Raw genomic sequence first — 17,745 nt, 5'->3', positions numbered from 1 at the left:
TTTTAAAAAAATTGACATATATTTGTGTTATTCTCAAATTACACCACTCTTTCCAATAAATTACATTGAAGAAATAGTTATAAATATAGTAATAATGTAGTGTAAATATAGCTATAAGACAGTGTAAGTGTATGAGAAAATTTTGATTGATGGGAGGGGCTAAAACAACCGGTCGTTGACTGACATTTCCTAACGTTTTCAACATTGATTAGGCACTCCTTTGTATCTGATGACTTAGCTCGACAAATACAAGCTGAATGCTTAAACAGAAGCTCATGCAAATCAGTTTTTATTTCCGCGTAGTCTCTGAATCACAACATCACATCCCTAGCCTAGCTTGTTGATGTCTCGCCGCTCCCCACACACATATCACAATTCACACTACCAAACCGAAACATCCACACCACGCAATAGCCATCTATCCATCATTCCATCCACGCATGAGTACTAGAGTCAGCATGTGAGGTTGCTGCCCGGGTCGACGCCGAAATCCTGGCAGAACTGCTTGTAGTAGGCGACGCGGTTGTTGACGGAGTTCGGGTTCTTGCCGTCGCACTCGAGCGCGCCGTTGATGGCCCGGATGGTGGCGCCGAAGCCCTGCCCGGAGACGACCACCCCGTGCACGTTGTTCATCCAGTACCAGAGCGCCGACCGGAACGCGACGACGGCGCTGCGCGCCACCGCGTCGGGGTCGCCCAGCCCGTCGAAGCCGATGCTCTGCCCCGCGGGCCCGTAGTTGTAGTTCCACGAGATCTGCAGGGGGCCACGCCCGTAGTACCCTTTCCCCGCCTGGCACGGCCACTGCGTGTTGTTCGGGTCGCAGTAGTTCTTGCTCGGCCCGTCGATCTCGTTGATGTAGCAGAACTCTACACGGTTGGTGGTTGATGAAACGATTGAATTTTAGAATATCTGTAGCTTGAATGAGAAATGAAAAACGAGCTTGGGTTTTGTGATACGTACTTATGGTCTCGTGGTTGGCGTTGCCGAAGAAGGCAGCGATCTCGCGCTTGGAGTCGTCGACGGTGCCGGTGCGGCCGAACGACGGGTAGTAGCCGGCGGCGGCGAGGAAGGCGTCGCGGGTGTAGAACCCGTTGGCCTCGCACGAGGCGGCGGCCTGCGCGAGGAGCGCGTCGAAGAAGGCCGGCGTCACGATGCTGGCCACGGACACGCTGTTGGTCGCCGGCACGTCGCAGGGGCCCGACTGGCACGTGTCGGCGCCGCAGTAGTCCTCGCCCGTCCCGCAGTACCCGTACTTGCTGCAGCACTGGTCCGACGCGCACCCGCAGTTCTGCGCGGCCGCCGTGGCGGCCCAGAGGACGAGCGCCAGGACGGCGGCGACGAGCGCCGTCGGTGGCGCGACGAGCTTCTGTGCCATGGCTGGTTGCGTCTGTGTGTGATACTGATGCCTGCCTCTGGGGCTATGGTGGGCTGGGGCTTGACTTTTATAGAGTAGGATTGGACTTTGGAGAGAAGCATGCATCCGATCAGGTCGTCTCACCTGTCGCGATCGTCCAAATGAAACGAGGGCCGAGTCAAACCGAGCGATACTCAGCAGGTCGGCATCTGCACGTTGTGAAATCGGTGCGAACCGCGTCGACCTCTGTGTGGGCTCATGCTGAAGCACGTCGCCGCTGCCTCACTTCTTGTTCTTGGCAGATACTTGGCCCCTTTTCTACCCGGCTACCATGGCGTAACGGCAGCGCAGAGATGATGAAACGTGAAGCAGTTTCCGAGCTCAGCTGCACGTTTGTTCTTATTAGCGGCACCTGCAGCGTTCATCTCGCGGCGTCTGCCAGCGTTGTTACTCAGGTGAAGTGAAATGTGGCCCTGTCGCGATCGTTCAAGCTGTTTCTGCGTGCAAATGACAGAACCAGTCGGTGTTTGTTGAAGCCGCCACTTCTGGAAAAAAACAGCAGTGAAGACTATTCGTGCAGCTGGCAAGAACCGGAGGTGGTAGAACGGAGGCCACACACGCGTCAACGAGTCAAAGTCAAACCATGACAAGCAGAGGCCCAACTAGTCAGCTGCCTCCGTTCCATTTCCTATCCGGCCGGCCGGCCGCTTATGTCATCCGAGTACTACTGTATTTGCCAGTTGCCACCACAGACATGTCAACGAGTTTAGTCAACGAGCATGAGATGAGACAGACATGTCTGTTTGTTTCACTGAAATTTAGCTTATACCGATGCTTATATTAATTTGTCGTGAGAGAAAAACATTATTATTCATTCGCTAAAAAGCACCGTTGAAGTAGTTCAAGTGAAATAAAAATAAAAATGCATGGATGGCCATTCTCCAATCCCCACTATGTCTAGGTCTCTTAAACTACATTTTTAGACATGGTTTAGATGCTAAAGTATTATAAGATACTATTCTCTCCTTTCTAAATTATAATATATTATTATATTTTGTTTTTAAATATATTGTTTTACTATGTATCGTGCATAACAAAAATAATATATCTAGAAAAGTCAAAAATTTAAAATGGAGCGAGTACATAATTTAGAAACCATATATTTAGAACCCATAGACATATAAAACCATGAGCAGTGCCAGCGATGTTGGTAGTCCTCATAGGCAGCATGTAAATTTCTTTGATCGTAGCTTATTTATCACACGTGTCAGGTTTGTAGTTCTTGAACTACAGATTGGACAAGCATATGAATATTGGTTCATGAGGTTATCTTACTGAGTTTTTCCTATTCTTCTCCTACGTATACTGCTAAACTTATGTTCCCCATCTCAAAATACTGCTTTACAATATACAGCCTGTTCGGCTGGTGCTGATACGATCATATACGATCGTGGATTATTACTGCTGGCTGATTTGGTGTGAGAGAAAAATACTGTTCTGGCTGAAAATTTACGATCGTTTACGACCAAGCGAACAAGCTAATAATGGCCAGGATGAACCATCAGCATGTGTAGGTAATGATCAACAACTGTTACTCAGGTAAATTACTTTTAGATGCAGTCCACAATAAGAGAAAACTGCACAACATCTGCATTTTTTCCTTCAAATAATTAAACTTAGGCCCTGTTTGGCATGTTGGTAATATTTTGGAGCGGTAATTTATTTACAAGTGTAAATTCTTGTGCATAACAAAACACCTTACATGCAGGTGTATCTTTTCTCTCCGGGGTTTGCTGTTTGGGTGAAGAGAATCTGCTAATGTACGCAGTATGGCTCAATATAGGCCCTGTTTGGTACAGCTTATCTGGGAAGCGCTTCCCCGATAAGCTGCACAAATAGAGTAAAAGCGGCGGTCAAAATAAACTGGTCTGATTCAGCTTCTGCTTTTTAGTACAAATGGAAGCTGTGGGAATAAGCGTGGTCAGAATAAGCTGTTGAAAAACATGACATTTGGCTGTTGATTTCAGCTTATTTTGGCCATAAGCAGCTTATAAACTATACCAAACATGCCCATAAACAAAGCTTGTCCCTTCAGCGAAGCTTATTTCGTATCCAAAACATATCAAGCTTGAACGTCCATTGTGTCAGAGTGAGTCAAATTGTAGCTCAAAAACAAACAAGTTTCGTATCAAGCACATAATCAAAGGCTTATTTCACTATGTTCCATACCAGACTCGAAATAGAAAAAAATAAATAAAACAGCCTTAAAAATATAAGAGCAGAATTCAAACAGGAACACAACCGAACATCATCAGCGAAGAACATTATATCAGAGCCCAAAAAAATCATGTCAGAACATCAAATTGGAACAAGAACGTTGTGCCCAACCACTGCACTACCATCTATGCAATGGAGATATGCTCAGTACACATACACACATAAGAACACAAGAGTTCCATGCAAATCATAACCTTGCAGGGCACCGCGACATCCATGAGAGTGAGCTTCTGATTGTTCTTCTAAGCTCAAATGCAAGGACATAAATAATGTTTTAAAACAGTTAACTAAATGGTTGAAGAAATTTTTAGCATCAAACAATATTGTGTGATTAAATGCTTCCATTTTGCACGGCCTTCAAATGTTGCGACCACTAACCTGCAAAATATAGTTATAAAAATATACATAGTGTATAGTTTAAATAAACAGACTTGGTGATAGTAAAATTGACAGTCCAATTTTGTTCTACTATAGATGTCCATTCACAGAGTGTATATGTAAAGCAACAGACTTGGTTCTTGAGGACAGACAAAATAATAATTTAAGGGCCCCTCTTGCAGCCATGCCATGGATTATTTCAACATCCGCATCAAAATCAAGCCAAAATTGAGCTATATATTGTAAGGAACAGTTCATGTGCCAAAGCTAAAAACCACAATCTAGGTAGCAGTACTAGCAGCAAATGACTATCTAGGTAGCTTCATCATCGCAAATTAAAGTTGCAGTAGAACTGCTATCAGACTATCCGATAGCACTACTACTCATTCACATGAAAGGAAGCTGATAAGGTACTATCAATGCTGTACAGAAGTAATCAAGGAGGCAATCACATGAAATTCCTGCTGTAATAGTGCCTTCTGTACTAGCTCTGCTATATGGAAATTCCATTACATGCATATAAGAATAAATGGATGGCCAATATATTGATGCGAATTTGAAAATAAGCAAACTTACTTGTGTTTGATTGTGTTCCAAGCTTATTCGCTTCTTTAGTTAGTGCAAATTGCAGCTCAAATAAGCAAGACAAATGACATCTAGAGGAAATAGAAAATGAAACACAAGTAAGTTTCCTGTAGATAGCCTCCCAATGTTACTTGCTAAGCATTGTCGGTGTCGGTTTGTAAGGAAAAAAGACCATCTTAGTTTTTTTGGTTGAGATGCACAAACACCGTTGGAGGTTAGTGCTTGGTGGCAAAATCAAGTGCAAATATTTCAGCGATGCGCATGCATAATGAATCTCCCTTTATTTTTAGTTTTGAGCATATATAGTATAGAGATATATAGAGTAATAATGTAACCAGAGAGGGAAAGATGATGGACAAAATAGATCTCGACATAGTGAAGATGTATAATATTACCTCCGTCCAAAAATAAATTAATTCCTAAAATGATTCTAAGTCAAATTATTTTATGTTTAACCAGCTTTATAAAAAAGGATAACAACATCGATAACACAAACAAATATATTGTGAAAATATACTTCATGATGTATGTATTGATATATACTAATTTGATGTCATAATGTTGGTGCTCTTTTTTATAAAGTTAGTTAATTTTAAAATAATTTGATTTATGACAATTTTAGAAGTTGATTTAATTTGGGATGACGGGCGGGAGTAGTGCAGATGCCACGATGAAGCGACGAAAAGGTCCAGATCGCGAACTGAGCGTATCTTAGCTGGTTGGTTTGCTTTGTGTGGAACTTGTTACCTGAGTTCAAGTCATCGATTTGACAAAGGTGCTCATATTTTCCTATATTTATTTTAGGATTTAACGACATCGTTCTTTTAGTGATAGACAACATGCTCCTCGACGTAAGGTGTTTGTGGTAATTTCATCAATATCAAGGTTTGTCAATTCCCTCTTTAGTGTATGAGTGTCCATGTATGTAATTTAAAGAAAGAAAAGGTCTTGTAATCATATTTGATTAAAAAATATAAAGATATAACGAACAGTTACGTGGAAGGAAATATATTGGCAAGAGTGTTTGGCAAATAGGGCATTTTGACTACTCCCTCGTGTAACATAGTGTATTTATTTATGCTAATCCAAACTAATTTAAGTTTGACCAAATTTATATAAAAAAAAGAACAATAATATTTTTAACATCATATAAACTCAATTAGAAATATTATGGAATATATTTTTATAACCTAATTTTTTGTTGTGGTAGAAGTTAATACATTTTTCTACAATTTTAGTCAAAATATAAGGCTGGTTGACTTAGGATAAATGCAAATACGGGACTACCTTCCTGAAAAAGGATGCAATTCTAGATGTATTTTGGTTTCCGTATCCAAAGTTTGATTAGTATATAGGTAGACATATTAATGTTTTTGACACCAAATAAGTATATTATAAAAATATAGAGCATGTTTGATACCATAAGCTAATTGTTAGTTAGCTAACTTTAGCTCAAATTAGCTCTAGTGTATCCAAACAAGAGGGCTCATAGATGAGCCTAATTTTTTAGCCAAGTTTTTAACTAGTTGCTAGCCAATTAGCTAGGCAATCATAGCTAATTTGGACTAATTTTAGCCATGTGTATCACAGTACTTTCTTATTTGATATTATAACTATTTATATTTTTAATATGTAATTAGTTAAATTCAAGATACTTTAATTTGATACTGTGCTAAATTTATATATTTTTTCTAGACAAAGGGATTATAATTATATTCTTTCGGAGTATATATTTCAGGACAAAGGGAATATTTATTTTCTAGTTAATAATAAGTGATTTGTTACGGTGCTTAGGAGAAACCACCGGTTTCTCCCGCGGAAAATATTTACCGCACCTATTAATTACGAAAATTAATTAATTGTTCTTAAGGGCAGTTTAGTCCTTCTCTCCTGTAATGAATCTCTAACTCCTGTCCCAATTCAATTCCACGAACGGGAGTGGCCGGCGTGCCTGCGACTCAGGATCTCGTTGCTTGCGTCGCCGCCTCCCAGGTCGCTGGCAAGCCGCCCGCCGGCTCGCCGTATCTCCGACCGCCTCGCAGCCAGGGGGCCGCTGCGCCGACCGCGCTAGGAGAGGGAGAGTCGTGCCCCTGCGTACCTCGCCTCATCGCGGGAGGCCGCCATGGCCGCCACCATGACCATGGCCACTACGCCGCGGGTAACATGCGCTGAGCCTTCCCTAACCGAGCCATGACCACCACCACGGTTCACATGGTCCGTCGCACTTTAGCGCAATCACACAAGCTGGATTCGCCGTCACCCCTTGCATCATCGCCGCCGCTGCTGCCGTCGCGCTGTGCGCTGCCGCGTGCACGCTGGCAGCACGCTCCGCGCTACATCCGGCCACGACGCTGCCAGAACTGGGTCCTACCGGGCCCTGTGCATCCCGCCATGACACCACCTTCCCCGCCGCTCACCGCCTTCTATACACTCCGCCCAAGCCGCCGCCTGCCGCAGCACGCCGCCGCCTCCTGTGGCCGGCTCGCACTAGCACTTCCCATGCCTTGCCGCTGCAACCTCGAGTGCGGGAAGCTCTGGCCCTGATCCCGCGCACGGTCTTAGCCGCCGGCGAGATCCCACCGGCCGGCCTTTCGTTCCTAGTTTCTGCGATTTGGGGATAAACAACATTCGGATATAAGAGATGCTGACATGAGATTACGAGAAACAGCACCTTCTTTTTTAATTCATAGAAGGAGCTCCTTTTTTATTCAGAAAAGCAGCTCCATTTTTTTAATCCCGAGAACCAGCTCACGAGACGTCAAAATAATGTTATATCCTCCAAATTTAATAGTAAGCCAGATCTACATATTTTTTTTTTTAGTTTCAGCCCACAACTTAAGTTCCTGTTCGTTTGAGCTACTTTTTAATATTAGAATCAATTCAGCATAAACATCAACATCAGTGTAAGTTAAATTTTAGTATAAGCAAACGAGACCTAATTTCCTAGTGCCGTAAAATTTCACTAATAATAAAGGAAATATATAGAGTTTAAACTTTAAACAGACAATCAGTTATGTCTTCTGCAGCACCTAACCAGCAGCCCGTTCCCCCCTTGCCTTATCTTCTCCCGTTCACCCCGCGTGCGCGCGCTCTCTCTCGCGCGCGGCGACCGACCGGCGCCGTCCTAAGCCAGGTACCCAGGCCTTCGTCTGTCCCTTCGCCAGGCCTTCGACGGTCCCTTCGCCGGCGACGAGTACCCAACAAGTATGCGGACCCTTCCCTTCCTTTCCTGCTGTGCGAAACCGAGTTCCCGAACCCTAACTTGAGCTATTTGGCTATTTCCCTATTTATTATTCCGACATGATGTAATTTCAAGTGTATAGATATATTATGCCTACTAACTTCGATTTTTTCGTAAAAAAATTACTGGGTGTATACATGTGTACACCCATGTCCTCTACTGGGCCTGCCCCTGAGAGGAAGCATTCCATAGCCTATTAGAAAGCCGTGTTGATGTCCTGTGTTTTTACATGTGAAAGATGGAGTTTAATTTGCGCTGAGCAGTCAGTAATCAGTCAGGCTGAGATAAGAGAATGAACAAGAGGTGTTTGTGTCACCAACTTCTGGCAAATTAAGAAGCAGAATAAGGCTTCCCGGCTAATGTGTTCTTTGCCGTAAATTTGCTGAAATCGTTGTGAGAAATGAACGAACCAACCAAAATGTGCTTGGGCATGCTGAAGTTTGCTAGTTGCCAATTTTTAAGGTCATGTAAAATTGATCTAAGTTGATCCCATAGGCATTGGAACCAAGGCAGGTGAAGATTGTTTTAGGCATAATGGGGGGTTCAACCGAGCCCCATGTCACATGCTATTCCCTTTGCAGGTAGTCTTATGCCACTTTTTACTCATGTCATTCCTATTTGGAATGTGAGATGTGGTATTTTTTCACCTTAAGTTAGTTGTGATGCTTCCATTTCCTCTTTTCGATTTTATTGTTTTATTTAGGTTATCATGTAGATTTCCTTGATGTATAATGTAGTGTCATCATGTCAATGGTTGTGTACACTGTCTCTATTTTTGGTTTGAGTGTCAATAGGGATCTGTCATACAGAACAGGGTTCCCTCATACCGGTAGCGCATGAACATGAAGAATTGAAGTTCATATGGTTTCTGCCAAGGTTGGCTACATTGCATTTAATCTGGTTATTGGTCAGCTTACCAACAGATTCTCCGGAAACTTTATGTTCCGATGCATGAATTGTTTTTTTTTTTTCATTTTCTTTGCATTTTGAGGGAGGTAGAAAACCAAACTGGATCATGCATATTCTTAGTTATGTAACTGAAAGAGAGAGAGTTGATTGAAATTCTATTAAGAAGGAAAGCTATCCAAATCTTGGCTACCTGGTTGGGTTTACAAAAAAAAAACACTGTCCCCACCCCCACAAACACAGAAACACCCAACCCACATCATATGCATTAGATTCTGTTGTTATCTATTTTTATACTGCCTTCGAGGCATTGGCATTTTCCTCGCAATTTCTGAAATTCTTACATTTAATGTGAATCTGCAGATTTGGTTCTAGTTAACTATTCAAGAAGTAGGAAATGATGAGCTACTTCCAAGCCACTACTTGCAAGCCTCACAGTAGGATCATTGTGAACAAACCTATAGCAGGTCTTGGGAGCACATATCAGTATCCATTATATTCACATGCTCTTGGATTCCACAAGCTGCAACAGAAGGTGTACCCAAGGCTAGTTCTCATTGCTGCTAGCCACAAAAGGCTTACTCCTGTATGTGCCTTAAGTGGAAAGGGAAACCCTGGCACTGCTGATGATGTAAGTAGCTTCTAAGGCCTTCCTTTTATGCTTGATATTTCTTATAAATTTATCATGCAAAAATGCATAGCTGTGTTGTTTTCTTGATATGATTCTAGGGGTGTGTTGAATACGTGTCAAATGATAGTGTTACCGTGGATTCACTGCCAATTACCAAAATTTTGGTCACGCATAGGTTTTGTCCAAGGCCAGTTTCGGTAGCTTAGTTGGTGGATGAAATTAAACAAAGTTGATGTTTTGTCGGTGCCAAAATTTATGAATGCCACCAGTGCACTTGATATTGTTGAATGAGTAAAGTTTGCTACCGGTCCTTAAACTTGTACAGCTGTGTCATCCCGGTCCCTAAACTTACAAAACGTTCATCTAGATACCTAAACATTGTTCGGGTCTCATTGCCCATCCAAACGGGTCTGAACCCGCTACCCGTGACTCTGTCTCCTCCCGGACTGACTAGTGCCTACTGCGCCGCTCGGCCTTTGGCCTCCTCGACGGCAACTCTTCGCACGCCGGACGTCCGCGGCAGGGAAGCGCGCTCACCCAGGGCACCCTCGCCCAGCAGCTCATGGGCCTGCTCGCACGGTGGCGCTGGGGCGGCCTCACCTGGTGTTGCTCGGGTGGTGATGCGTGCAGGGGCGGCTTGCCGGTGGCTTCAGGCTACTCTCGGCTCGCCACCTCTTGCTGCCGGCGGCTTTTGCCTAGGCCGCACCACAGTGCATGTACTACTGTCCTCGGAGTCGTGTCATGGGTGAGAGGGAGCGGCCACGGCTCGAGCATGGAGACAATTGCTTCCTTGCTCGCCTGCGTTTTGATGGTGCGTAGTCTAGTCTCTGCGGCGTCGGACTTGGCGCAGCCGCGCAGGCCACCTAGCGCAGCCGTACTGGCCGAATGACCAAGACGTCGCTTCCACCGGCGAGCTTCGAGGTCACCTCACCTAGTCGTCATGGCTGTCCAGTCCTCCTTCACAGCCTCCTCTGCGCAGCAGGACTGCTCTGACAGCCTCTCCATGGCGTCCGAGGCATCGACAGCGCCAGTGGTGTGCGACGCGCGGCCTGCGCGGGCGCCGAAGAGGAGGCGGCATTCGGTGGCGGCGTGGTTGTCGCGTTCGATTCCACAGACCCACACGCCGGCTGTGGTTGGCACGTACTACGGCAGCTCGGACCGAGGCCGAGCGTGGGTGGCCAGTGGCTGGAGCACGTTGATCCTGCTAGCTAGTTCACGACATTTGGGACCAAAATGACACACCTACGCAAATTATAGGACCGCATGGAGATCCGATAGGACTATTGTGAGACCCGAACAATGTTTAGGTACCTATAAATAATTATTTTGAGAGTTTAGGGACCGGGATGACATAGGGACACAAGTTTAAGGACCGGCAGTGGACTTTACTCTTGTTGAATTAAGTAAAACATGGTCAGAGTGATATTTTTATTTGCATGTGCCATACGCCCATACTGTGCACTTAGATATTTGTTAAATTGAACTAGTGTATGATATATTTGGTGGATCAAAGCAAACTTACTCTTGTCTCGCTTCAGAATTTTGTCATACTCCTTTAGGTGGATTACTTCTGTTGTTTTTGGAAGTCATAATAATCTGCTGGGTTATTCTCAACTATTTAAAACTATATTTTTAAATTGTTGGTCAAAGTTAGGAATGTTTGACTTAGGACAAACCTAAAATGGAGGGAGCATGTTAGGCTACCATATCGAATTTAAACACAGATCAAGGGTACATGTTAGGAATAGCTGGCTTGGTCAAGAAACCAAATATATAGGAAAAGTCTCAATCCCCAAAACATTTACATACATTTGGTTCTGCTAGCAGAGTGCATTTACATTTCTTAATAGGTTGGTGATCTTGTATATCGGTTTTTTGCAGCCTTTGATGGAATCTTTGAAGAAAGCTATGGCTGATGCAAAAAAGCCCCGGCCCATACAAGACTTGCTGAAGGAGCAGGTGGCTAAACTGAGAGAACAAGCGTCTGGTGGAGGCGGAGGGAATGGGAATCGCCGTGGGGGCAGTGGTGGTTCTGGTGGCCCAGATGATGAATCGTTCAAGGAAACATTGGATGAAGTAGTCCAAGTTATCTTGGCCACTGTTGCTTTCATACTTGTGGTAATTGTTTTGTTTTCCTTGTTTCTTCTGCATTTCCTGGTATACCTATTTGATAAGTTAGCACTGGGCATCATAGACTGCTGAAACACCATTGCTTATGAAAAAGACAGAATGGTATCAATAGACTTCATGCTCTTAGGTTTTTTTTGCTTGTACATGTGACACTTAGGTACAAAATGATTATAGTCCCTTTATGATATGAATTACCTTTACAATTTTGTTATAGCCAGATCTTACGAAATTCAAATGTATGCATCTGTGTTTATCATAGTGACAAGCATTAACCCTCCAGGATGGCTGCTAAATCACTGCATTTTTTCTAACGGTGCAGTACATCCACATAATCAGAGGGGAGGAACTTTACCGTCTTGCCAGGGACTACACCAGATATCTCGTCACTGGTAAGAGGACTGCCCGACTGAAGCGTGCCATGCAAAAGTGGCACAGCTTCTCCGAGAGCTTCATGCAGAAGGAAGGCTCAGAAGAGGACCAATATGAGAGATCAGCTGTGTCAAAACCTACATGGTGGCAACAGCCTCAGAAATTTGTGCATCTTATGCAGGAGCTTTGCAGGGGAAACTGGCGTCCCCATGCTCAGGAGTCTTAGTTGATGGGGTATCATCAGCCCCCCTCCTTTTTTTTGACCCATTGCAGAATGCATAATAGGAACGTGGGCTAGTGCAGCGGAGTAAGGTCGCCTGTCGCCTGTCGCCTGGACCATTGATTTTTTTTGTTCTTTACCGGGTATGTCTCGTGAGTGAATTCTTGGCAATTTTGTAGTTGATGGGACCGTGTTTTGAGACTGTAACCTGCCAATCAGACGTTGGTGATAGCTTGTGCATCTGATCGATCAAAACTCTCAACTGTGACACGAAATGTGTAGCGGGGGGTGAAGGATTATTTACTAACTCTTTCTATGCACGTGTTTGTTGAGGACTGCAGATCTCTTGCCACAAGCCTCAGCCCTCGGCTAATCAGCTAGCAAGTTGCCATGCCATACATTTTTTTGGGGGGTTAGGATTAGGACATTAGTACTTCAAAGTTACACAATTATTCTTGCCATGCTAATGCAACAGTGTACGATAATGTTTTGTAGGAAATTCGGCAAGAACTATCATGCCCATGAAACTATCGTCCTTTCAATAGTGGCATTGCTAGCACAATGATCACGAATCCATCGACAGAACAAGAGAGCACATGAAAATATGAAATAGCCTCACTATTCTGTTTCTTCGATATGCTTATACAAATTCAGTATAACACTGAAAAAATAACCTGACTGTCTGCACCAAACTATGAAGAGTTTCATACGGTGTAAACGTGAATTGGTGCATGGCCGTTTCACCAGATTGAAAGAAATCATTTGTCACTGTCTGTTATACTCGGTGGTTGGAAATGCTGAAACAAATCCAGCACAGATCAACTTTCATCAGCAGGAAAGCCTGACGCTTCAGCAGCTTTCTTTTCCTTCTGTTTCTCTCTGCGCTTCTTGTTTCGCAATGCATTTTTGCTCATCTCCCCCCTGTTACATTGTTAAGGTCAGTGGGTTATCTGTCGATGTAAAAAAAGGCATAAGAAAAGGTGAATGAAGAATGTGAAACTCACCCTGCAGGAGCTAATCCACCAAAGAGCTGCAATGCACCAAAACATGATAAGTCAATATTCTTATACTGCCAAACAATGAGAATTTTCTCGAACGAGCTGGAACAACAACCAAAAGAATTAGCTGAGCACAGCAAATCCCAGGTAATCGCCAGCATATGATTTATTAAGTATATGAGACACATTCCTCTTTTATTCTATTTGACACTGGCAAGATCTAGCCTGTGTTGTTTCAACTTTCACTTTCAGCATAGCCGGTCACAATCCCAGGTAAAGGAGGTGGTGATAGGCCTGACAAACCAACATAAAAAATCCAACCACTCATATGGAGATCTAGCCCAACTTGCTTGGAGGACTAACGGGCTTTGTTGTTGTTGCGGCACCATGACAAGGAGCAATTGCATGGTAATAGACCAAATCATTCAGTTTCACATTCCATTCCTACCAAAGACCAAACACCCCAGTTCTGCAATGGAACCATGGTGGTGTTATTAGATAGAAGCTTGTACCTTGTCCTGAAGTTCTGCAGAACCCTTAGCATGGGGTGGGAGGTATGCTGTAGGTTTCGGTGCTGTATTTGCAGGGGCCTTGCTTGATGTTTGTGCTGACTTGGAACCTTGTGCTGAAACTATAGAAGGACGTCAAGGGAAGATATCAATTGATCAGAACAGATTGACTTGGAATCTACGAGAATACCAGAACCTTGTTTTTTTGTTTCTTCAATCTTTAAGGTACTCAAGGATGTTGTCAGGTCAGCAATGTCACCGAATCTTTCAGGTACTTCAGGTTTCCAATCAGCCTGAATGATTCAAAAAAAATCAGAAATATAGAGTGCATATTTATCTATAAATTTCAGCATGTTACTACAGTTTAGGAACAGAATAGGATAAAAAATAAGAAGTTATGTTGAGGGTATACAGTATACCTGATACAGCCTTTCAAACATCTTCTTAAACTGCAGAGATCCGTTGTGGTCAAATATTTTTATACTGCAACAACAGTTCCATTCAGTAAGGGCATTTAACTATGTCCATTAATATGCCAATTGCCAAATACAGTAAACATACCAATTGTCTATTTGGAGCCTCGGCGCTGTCGTAGCAGTCATAAAATGACGACCATCAGGGGACCATTCACTTGTGACAGAACATTCTGCCTTTGTTTTTGCTACCAATTTCTTTTCTGAATAATCCCAGAACACCTGGGCAGAAAATACCATGTGAGCTACAATGCAACTATTTGTAGATGCTTACAGGTATTAAGGCATGTTTGCTATTGTAGTTTATCTTTGTTTTTTCTATACCAAACTTAAAGAGTTAAGCAGATGAAATAGGCAATATTTATAAATTTTCAGGGTGAAGAATAATGCTGAAAAATTGTTTGGTGTAGAAATATACCATATCACCAGGCAAATTACCAAATCCTGCTAATACAAAAACTGGTCGAGAAAATGTGGTCAAGGATATTGTAAAAGCAACAGGTTTCATAAGATGTATATACTCCCTCCGTTTCTTATTATACTGAGTATTAGGATCTGAAAAGGTCAAATTTCTTAAACTGTAACTAACAATTAGTCAAATTATATGCACACTTAGTGTGCAAAAGTTATATGAATAGATGTGTATTTGACATCTTTAAAATAATGTTATTTTTGTAGCACTAGCTTTTCATAATAAAAATTAGTAGTCAAAGAATGCTTGTAAAGAGTTATCCAGATTCTAATACGCCCTATGAAAAGAACATAGGGAGCATGGCTTAGTCCAACTTTCGCAGATAGAAACAGCTAGATATGCCCACCACATTTTCACACAAGACTGACTGATCAAATTATTCTAGAGGATACATCGTCCTTTGGGGTTCCATCTTATCGTATTGTAAGGTCCTTCACCAAGCTCAACAAGAGGGTTGCACTTCTTGTTGAATATTGTTGCCTTGGCCGGCATAACTGAGATACGGTTAAGGAGCACTTAAAAAGGACAAATGGTACATAAAAGGTAAAACTCTGAAATTCTACAGTGCATATGAAGACAGTAAATATAAGGATACATCCATAAACCACAGCAAATTCAGAGCCAGAGGAAGACCACTGCACATCATGGACTGGCCCATCCTTTTCTGCCAATACATGATAGGGTCAGATACCAGAAATTAAAGGATAAATATTGTCAAAACCTAAGAACTTACTAAGTGGAACAATTCCTTCAAAGGCCCTGTCAGTTGTCAAGTAGTTCAACTTGGTTTCACCATAGTAACTCTGGTTGGTTTTATCCACGTCAGCTTGAGCAAGAACTAGAAGCCCAGTGGACCCTTTGTTCCAGTGTAATTGAACAGTGGAACAACGAAAAAAGCTCCTGCGAGCAACAACTTGATTTTGTGCGTCCTTGTTGCAAGAAAATATCTGAACACTAGCTGGAACACCCTACTCGAAACCAGAGAGAGAAATAGATCAGTAACCTTGTGAAACTAGTTTGCAGAAACACAGTCTAATTACCTAAATAAAATGTAACAAATCAAACCTTAGCCTCTGGGACGAATCCAGCAACATGAGATCCTGGTGCAGTTGCTAGCTGCATCGTAGCTATGCCAGGCATTCTTATCCTATACAAAATCCCTTTTGCAAAATCTTTTGGATCAAAGAATTGTATCTCATTAGGCATCATCCGGCAAGCGACCGATTCATCCGCAGAAAACTGAACCATTGGCCTGCGGGTTCAATCAACATATCATGCATCAAAAGAACTCAAATGTGTCTCATGCTTACGCAAATTGATCGAATTTATAGATACTTCCTCCTATACTGTCTCAGGTTTCTTTTTTGCCTAATCTCATGTGTGCGACTAATGGAGAATCCACATAGAATGGTGGCAGAAGGTAGTGTTAGAATCTCAAATCCAGGAACCAGGATAAAAAGCTTAATCAGTAGCCAATCTAATCACTAAGGATCGGGTACTAGGAGATATCTTTAAAATCGAGTAACAGTTTTGTTTCTTTGCTAGTCTCCCAAAAGAAGCATCATCCAGCTTGATAGGAACCTCAGTGATAGATGTGTATACAACTGTGCAAGAATTCAAACATAGCTACCATATGACATATAACGAAATATTGCAATAGCAAATGTGCTGGATGTAGTTAACAAGCGAGCGTCTGCCACTATCCCCCATAAAATGTTCATCAGATAAATCAGGAGTAATAAGACGCTAACCTACATATTAACATCTCTACAAGCATAATGAAGGATAAAGAGTGCAGGCAGCATAATTTATCAGTGTCACGAGAGCCCAAGCAACACGTACCAGGTGGCCTTAGACATGCTCTTCTGGTAGTGCTGGTAGAGAGCAGCAGCTGTGTCAACGTGCCAGACCGTGACATTCTTCTCCTGCGGCGAGGAGGACTTCTGGAAGGTCTGCAGATACGCCCCCGTGGGCGACAGCGCGGCGGCGAGGAGACCCGGTAGCTCGAAGCACTTGACAACGGCGAGTGTGCGGCAATCGTAGACGGTGGCCGAGGCCGATGCCACCGTCGCGAGGAGGCGGGCACCGTCGGTGGAGAAAGAGGTGGCGCCGCACGCCGTCTTGGGGAGTCTCTGCGGCGGGCTGGTGGTGCCCGGAGGGTATGGCGGGCCGGACCACACCGTGAAGCCGTCGGGCTCGCGAACTGCGAGGTTGGCGCATTCCGTCAGAGGGGCGGTGTTCGAACGCGAGATATTAAGGGGGCAAACGCGGCGAGGAGAGAGAGAGAGGGGATGTGTGAGGATACCTAGGATCTCGAGGGCCGGCGGTGACGACGCCATGGCCGAGCACGCGACAAGTCCTCTGGGGCCGCCGGCGAGATCGCGAGCACAGTGACGGGCGGCGGCGGCGCGGGACGGAGAGGTTGGGGACGGCGTCTAGGAGATGCGGGTGATGTCAGTTTGCTTGCTACAGCAGCTGACAGGTGGGACTAGGGCGCTAAGCTTTTGTGAGGCCGCCGTTGTCAGTGTCTTAATCATGTCAAATCATATTTTTTACGGAATTAAATGAAGATAATTTTTATATAAAATCATATTTTTTGTGGAATTAAATTGTCGGTGTTTTGGACCGGGGGTCCTCAACCAACCAGTAAATATGAACTGCGTGCCCCTAATCCCGGATGGTGATGCAAAGAGACACAAGGTTTATACTGGTTCAGGCAATCGATGCCCTACGTCCAGTCTGAGAGCTCGATCTTGTATTCCTTGCACCGAAGTGTTTGTAGTAGGGGGTTACAAGCTAGGTGAGAGAGGGAGCTAGTCCCAGGTCTCGACGGGGAGTGATGTGGGCTGCTTGAGACGTTGCTCTCAGGCGGCAGGAGAGTGTGCGTAAGGGCCGACGTGGTCTCGTTTTCTAGAAACGGCCCTGGCTGCTTCCTTTTATAGCCGCAAGGAGGGAGCCAGGAGTACATGAGAGAGCTACATGTGGAGCCTTAGCGAGGAAGGAAGATCTAGTACTGTGGCCTATTCCTATAGCAGCACAGTGTCAGGAATAGCAATTGGTACTTGATCACTGGTGCGTCGTGCCGGCCATGCCCGAGGCTGTTGAAGTCGAATGGGTCCTCGTTGACGTCTAGTCAGCATGGCCTCCGCTGTAGGTGACATATTGTGCCTTGTGAATTTTTGACTTGGTGGCACGCAGAGGC

At 44.0% G+C, this 17,745-nt stretch overlaps 3 protein-coding genes across 6 annotated transcripts; 1 reads left to right on the top strand and 2 right to left on the bottom strand.

Moving 5' to 3' along the window:
- Positions 1–273: 273 nt before the first annotated feature.
- Positions 274–1,410, bottom strand: LOC136462301 (chitinase 6-like). Its single transcript, XM_066461408.1, has 2 exons — positions 961–1,410; positions 274–866 (listed from the first exon to the last, which is right to left on the bottom strand). Exons 1-2 carry the CDS (start codon positions 1,373–1,375, stop codon positions 454–456), a joined length of 828 nt encoding a protein of 275 aa, XP_066317505.1. The 5' UTR covers positions 1,376–1,410; the 3' UTR covers positions 274–453.
- Positions 1,411–7,603: 6,193 nt separating this feature from the next.
- On the top strand, positions 7,604–12,322 carry LOC136466370 (uncharacterized). 2 transcript variants are annotated; one of them, XM_066464734.1, is made up of 4 exons: positions 7,604–7,798; positions 9,105–9,372; positions 11,254–11,490; positions 11,822–12,322. In XM_066464734.1, exons 2-4 carry the CDS (start codon positions 9,139–9,141, stop codon positions 12,095–12,097), a joined length of 747 nt encoding a protein of 248 aa, XP_066320831.1. In that variant the 5' UTR covers positions 7,604–7,798; positions 9,105–9,138; the 3' UTR covers positions 12,098–12,322. The 2 variants fall into 2 exon arrangements, with proteins under 2 accessions (XP_066320831.1, XP_066320832.1); XM_066464735.1 differs by lacking the exon at positions 7,604–7,798 and adding an exon at positions 8,042–8,711.
- A 351-nt stretch (positions 12,323–12,673) lies between these two features.
- Positions 12,674–17,030, bottom strand: LOC136466368 (uncharacterized). 3 transcript variants are annotated; one of them, XM_066464732.1, is made up of 13 exons: positions 16,849–17,030; positions 16,386–16,746; positions 15,609–15,795; positions 15,277–15,511; positions 15,139–15,207; positions 14,936–15,037; positions 14,490–14,530; positions 14,160–14,293; positions 14,018–14,081; positions 13,795–13,891; positions 13,602–13,714; positions 13,096–13,121; positions 12,674–13,012 (listed from the first exon to the last, which is right to left on the bottom strand). In XM_066464732.1, the coding sequence occupies exons 1-13, from the start codon at positions 16,880–16,882 to the stop codon at positions 12,910–12,912; spliced, it is 1,566 nt and encodes a 521-aa protein (XP_066320829.1). In that variant the 5' UTR covers positions 16,883–17,030; the 3' UTR covers positions 12,674–12,909. The 3 variants fall into 3 exon arrangements, with proteins under 3 accessions (XP_066320829.1, XP_066320828.1, XP_066320830.1); XM_066464731.1 differs by having other exon boundaries at positions 13,602–13,720; positions 16,849–17,029; XM_066464733.1 differs by lacking the exon at positions 12,674–13,012 and having other exon boundaries at positions 13,100–13,191; positions 13,602–13,720.
- Between the last annotated feature and the right edge of the window lie 715 nt (positions 17,031–17,745).

Source organism: Miscanthus floridulus, chromosome 7 (assembly GCF_019320115.1).
Source record: "Miscanthus floridulus cultivar M001 chromosome 7, ASM1932011v1, whole genome shotgun sequence".
NCBI lineage: Eukaryota > Viridiplantae > Streptophyta > Magnoliopsida > Poales > Poaceae > Miscanthus > Miscanthus floridulus.
Note: the sequence above shows the minus strand (reverse complement) of the source record. Positions and strands in the feature narration are given on the sequence as shown.

What these genes read in the sequence shown, in the direction of transcription:
- LOC136462301 (XM_066461408.1), bottom strand. Translation starts at nt 1,375, where the DNA reads ATGGCACAGAAGCTCGTCGCGCCACCGACGGCGCTCGTCGCCGCCGTC. An exon ending in CGCCAACCACGAGACCATAA is followed by an intron (nt 867 to 960) that starts GTACGTATCACA and finishes CCAACCGTGTAG; the next exon opens with AGTTCTGCTACATCAACGAG.
- LOC136466370 (XM_066464734.1), top strand. Translation starts at nt 9,139, where the DNA reads ATGATGAGCTACTTCCAAGCCACTACTTGCAAGCCTCACAGTAGGATC. An exon ending in ACCCTGGCACTGCTGATGAT is followed by an intron (nt 9,373 to 11,253) that starts GTAAGTAGCTTC and finishes GGTTTTTTGCAG; the next exon opens with CCTTTGATGGAATCTTTGAA. An exon ending in CTGTTGCTTTCATACTTGTG is followed by an intron (nt 11,491 to 11,821) that starts GTAATTGTTTTG and finishes CTAACGGTGCAG; the next exon opens with TACATCCACATAATCAGAGG.
- LOC136466368 (XM_066464731.1), bottom strand. Translation starts at nt 16,882, where the DNA reads ATGGCGTCGTCACCGCCGGCCCTCGAGATCCTAG. An exon ending in GCCGGCCCTCGAGATCCTAG is followed by an intron (nt 16,747 to 16,848) that starts GTATCCTCACAC and finishes CCAACCTCGCAG; the next exon opens with TTCGCGAGCCCGACGGCTTC. An exon ending in GGTGGATTAGCTCCTGCAGG is followed by an intron (nt 13,013 to 13,095) that starts GTGAGTTTCACA and finishes ACAATGTAACAG; the next exon opens with GGGGGAGATGAGCAAAAATG.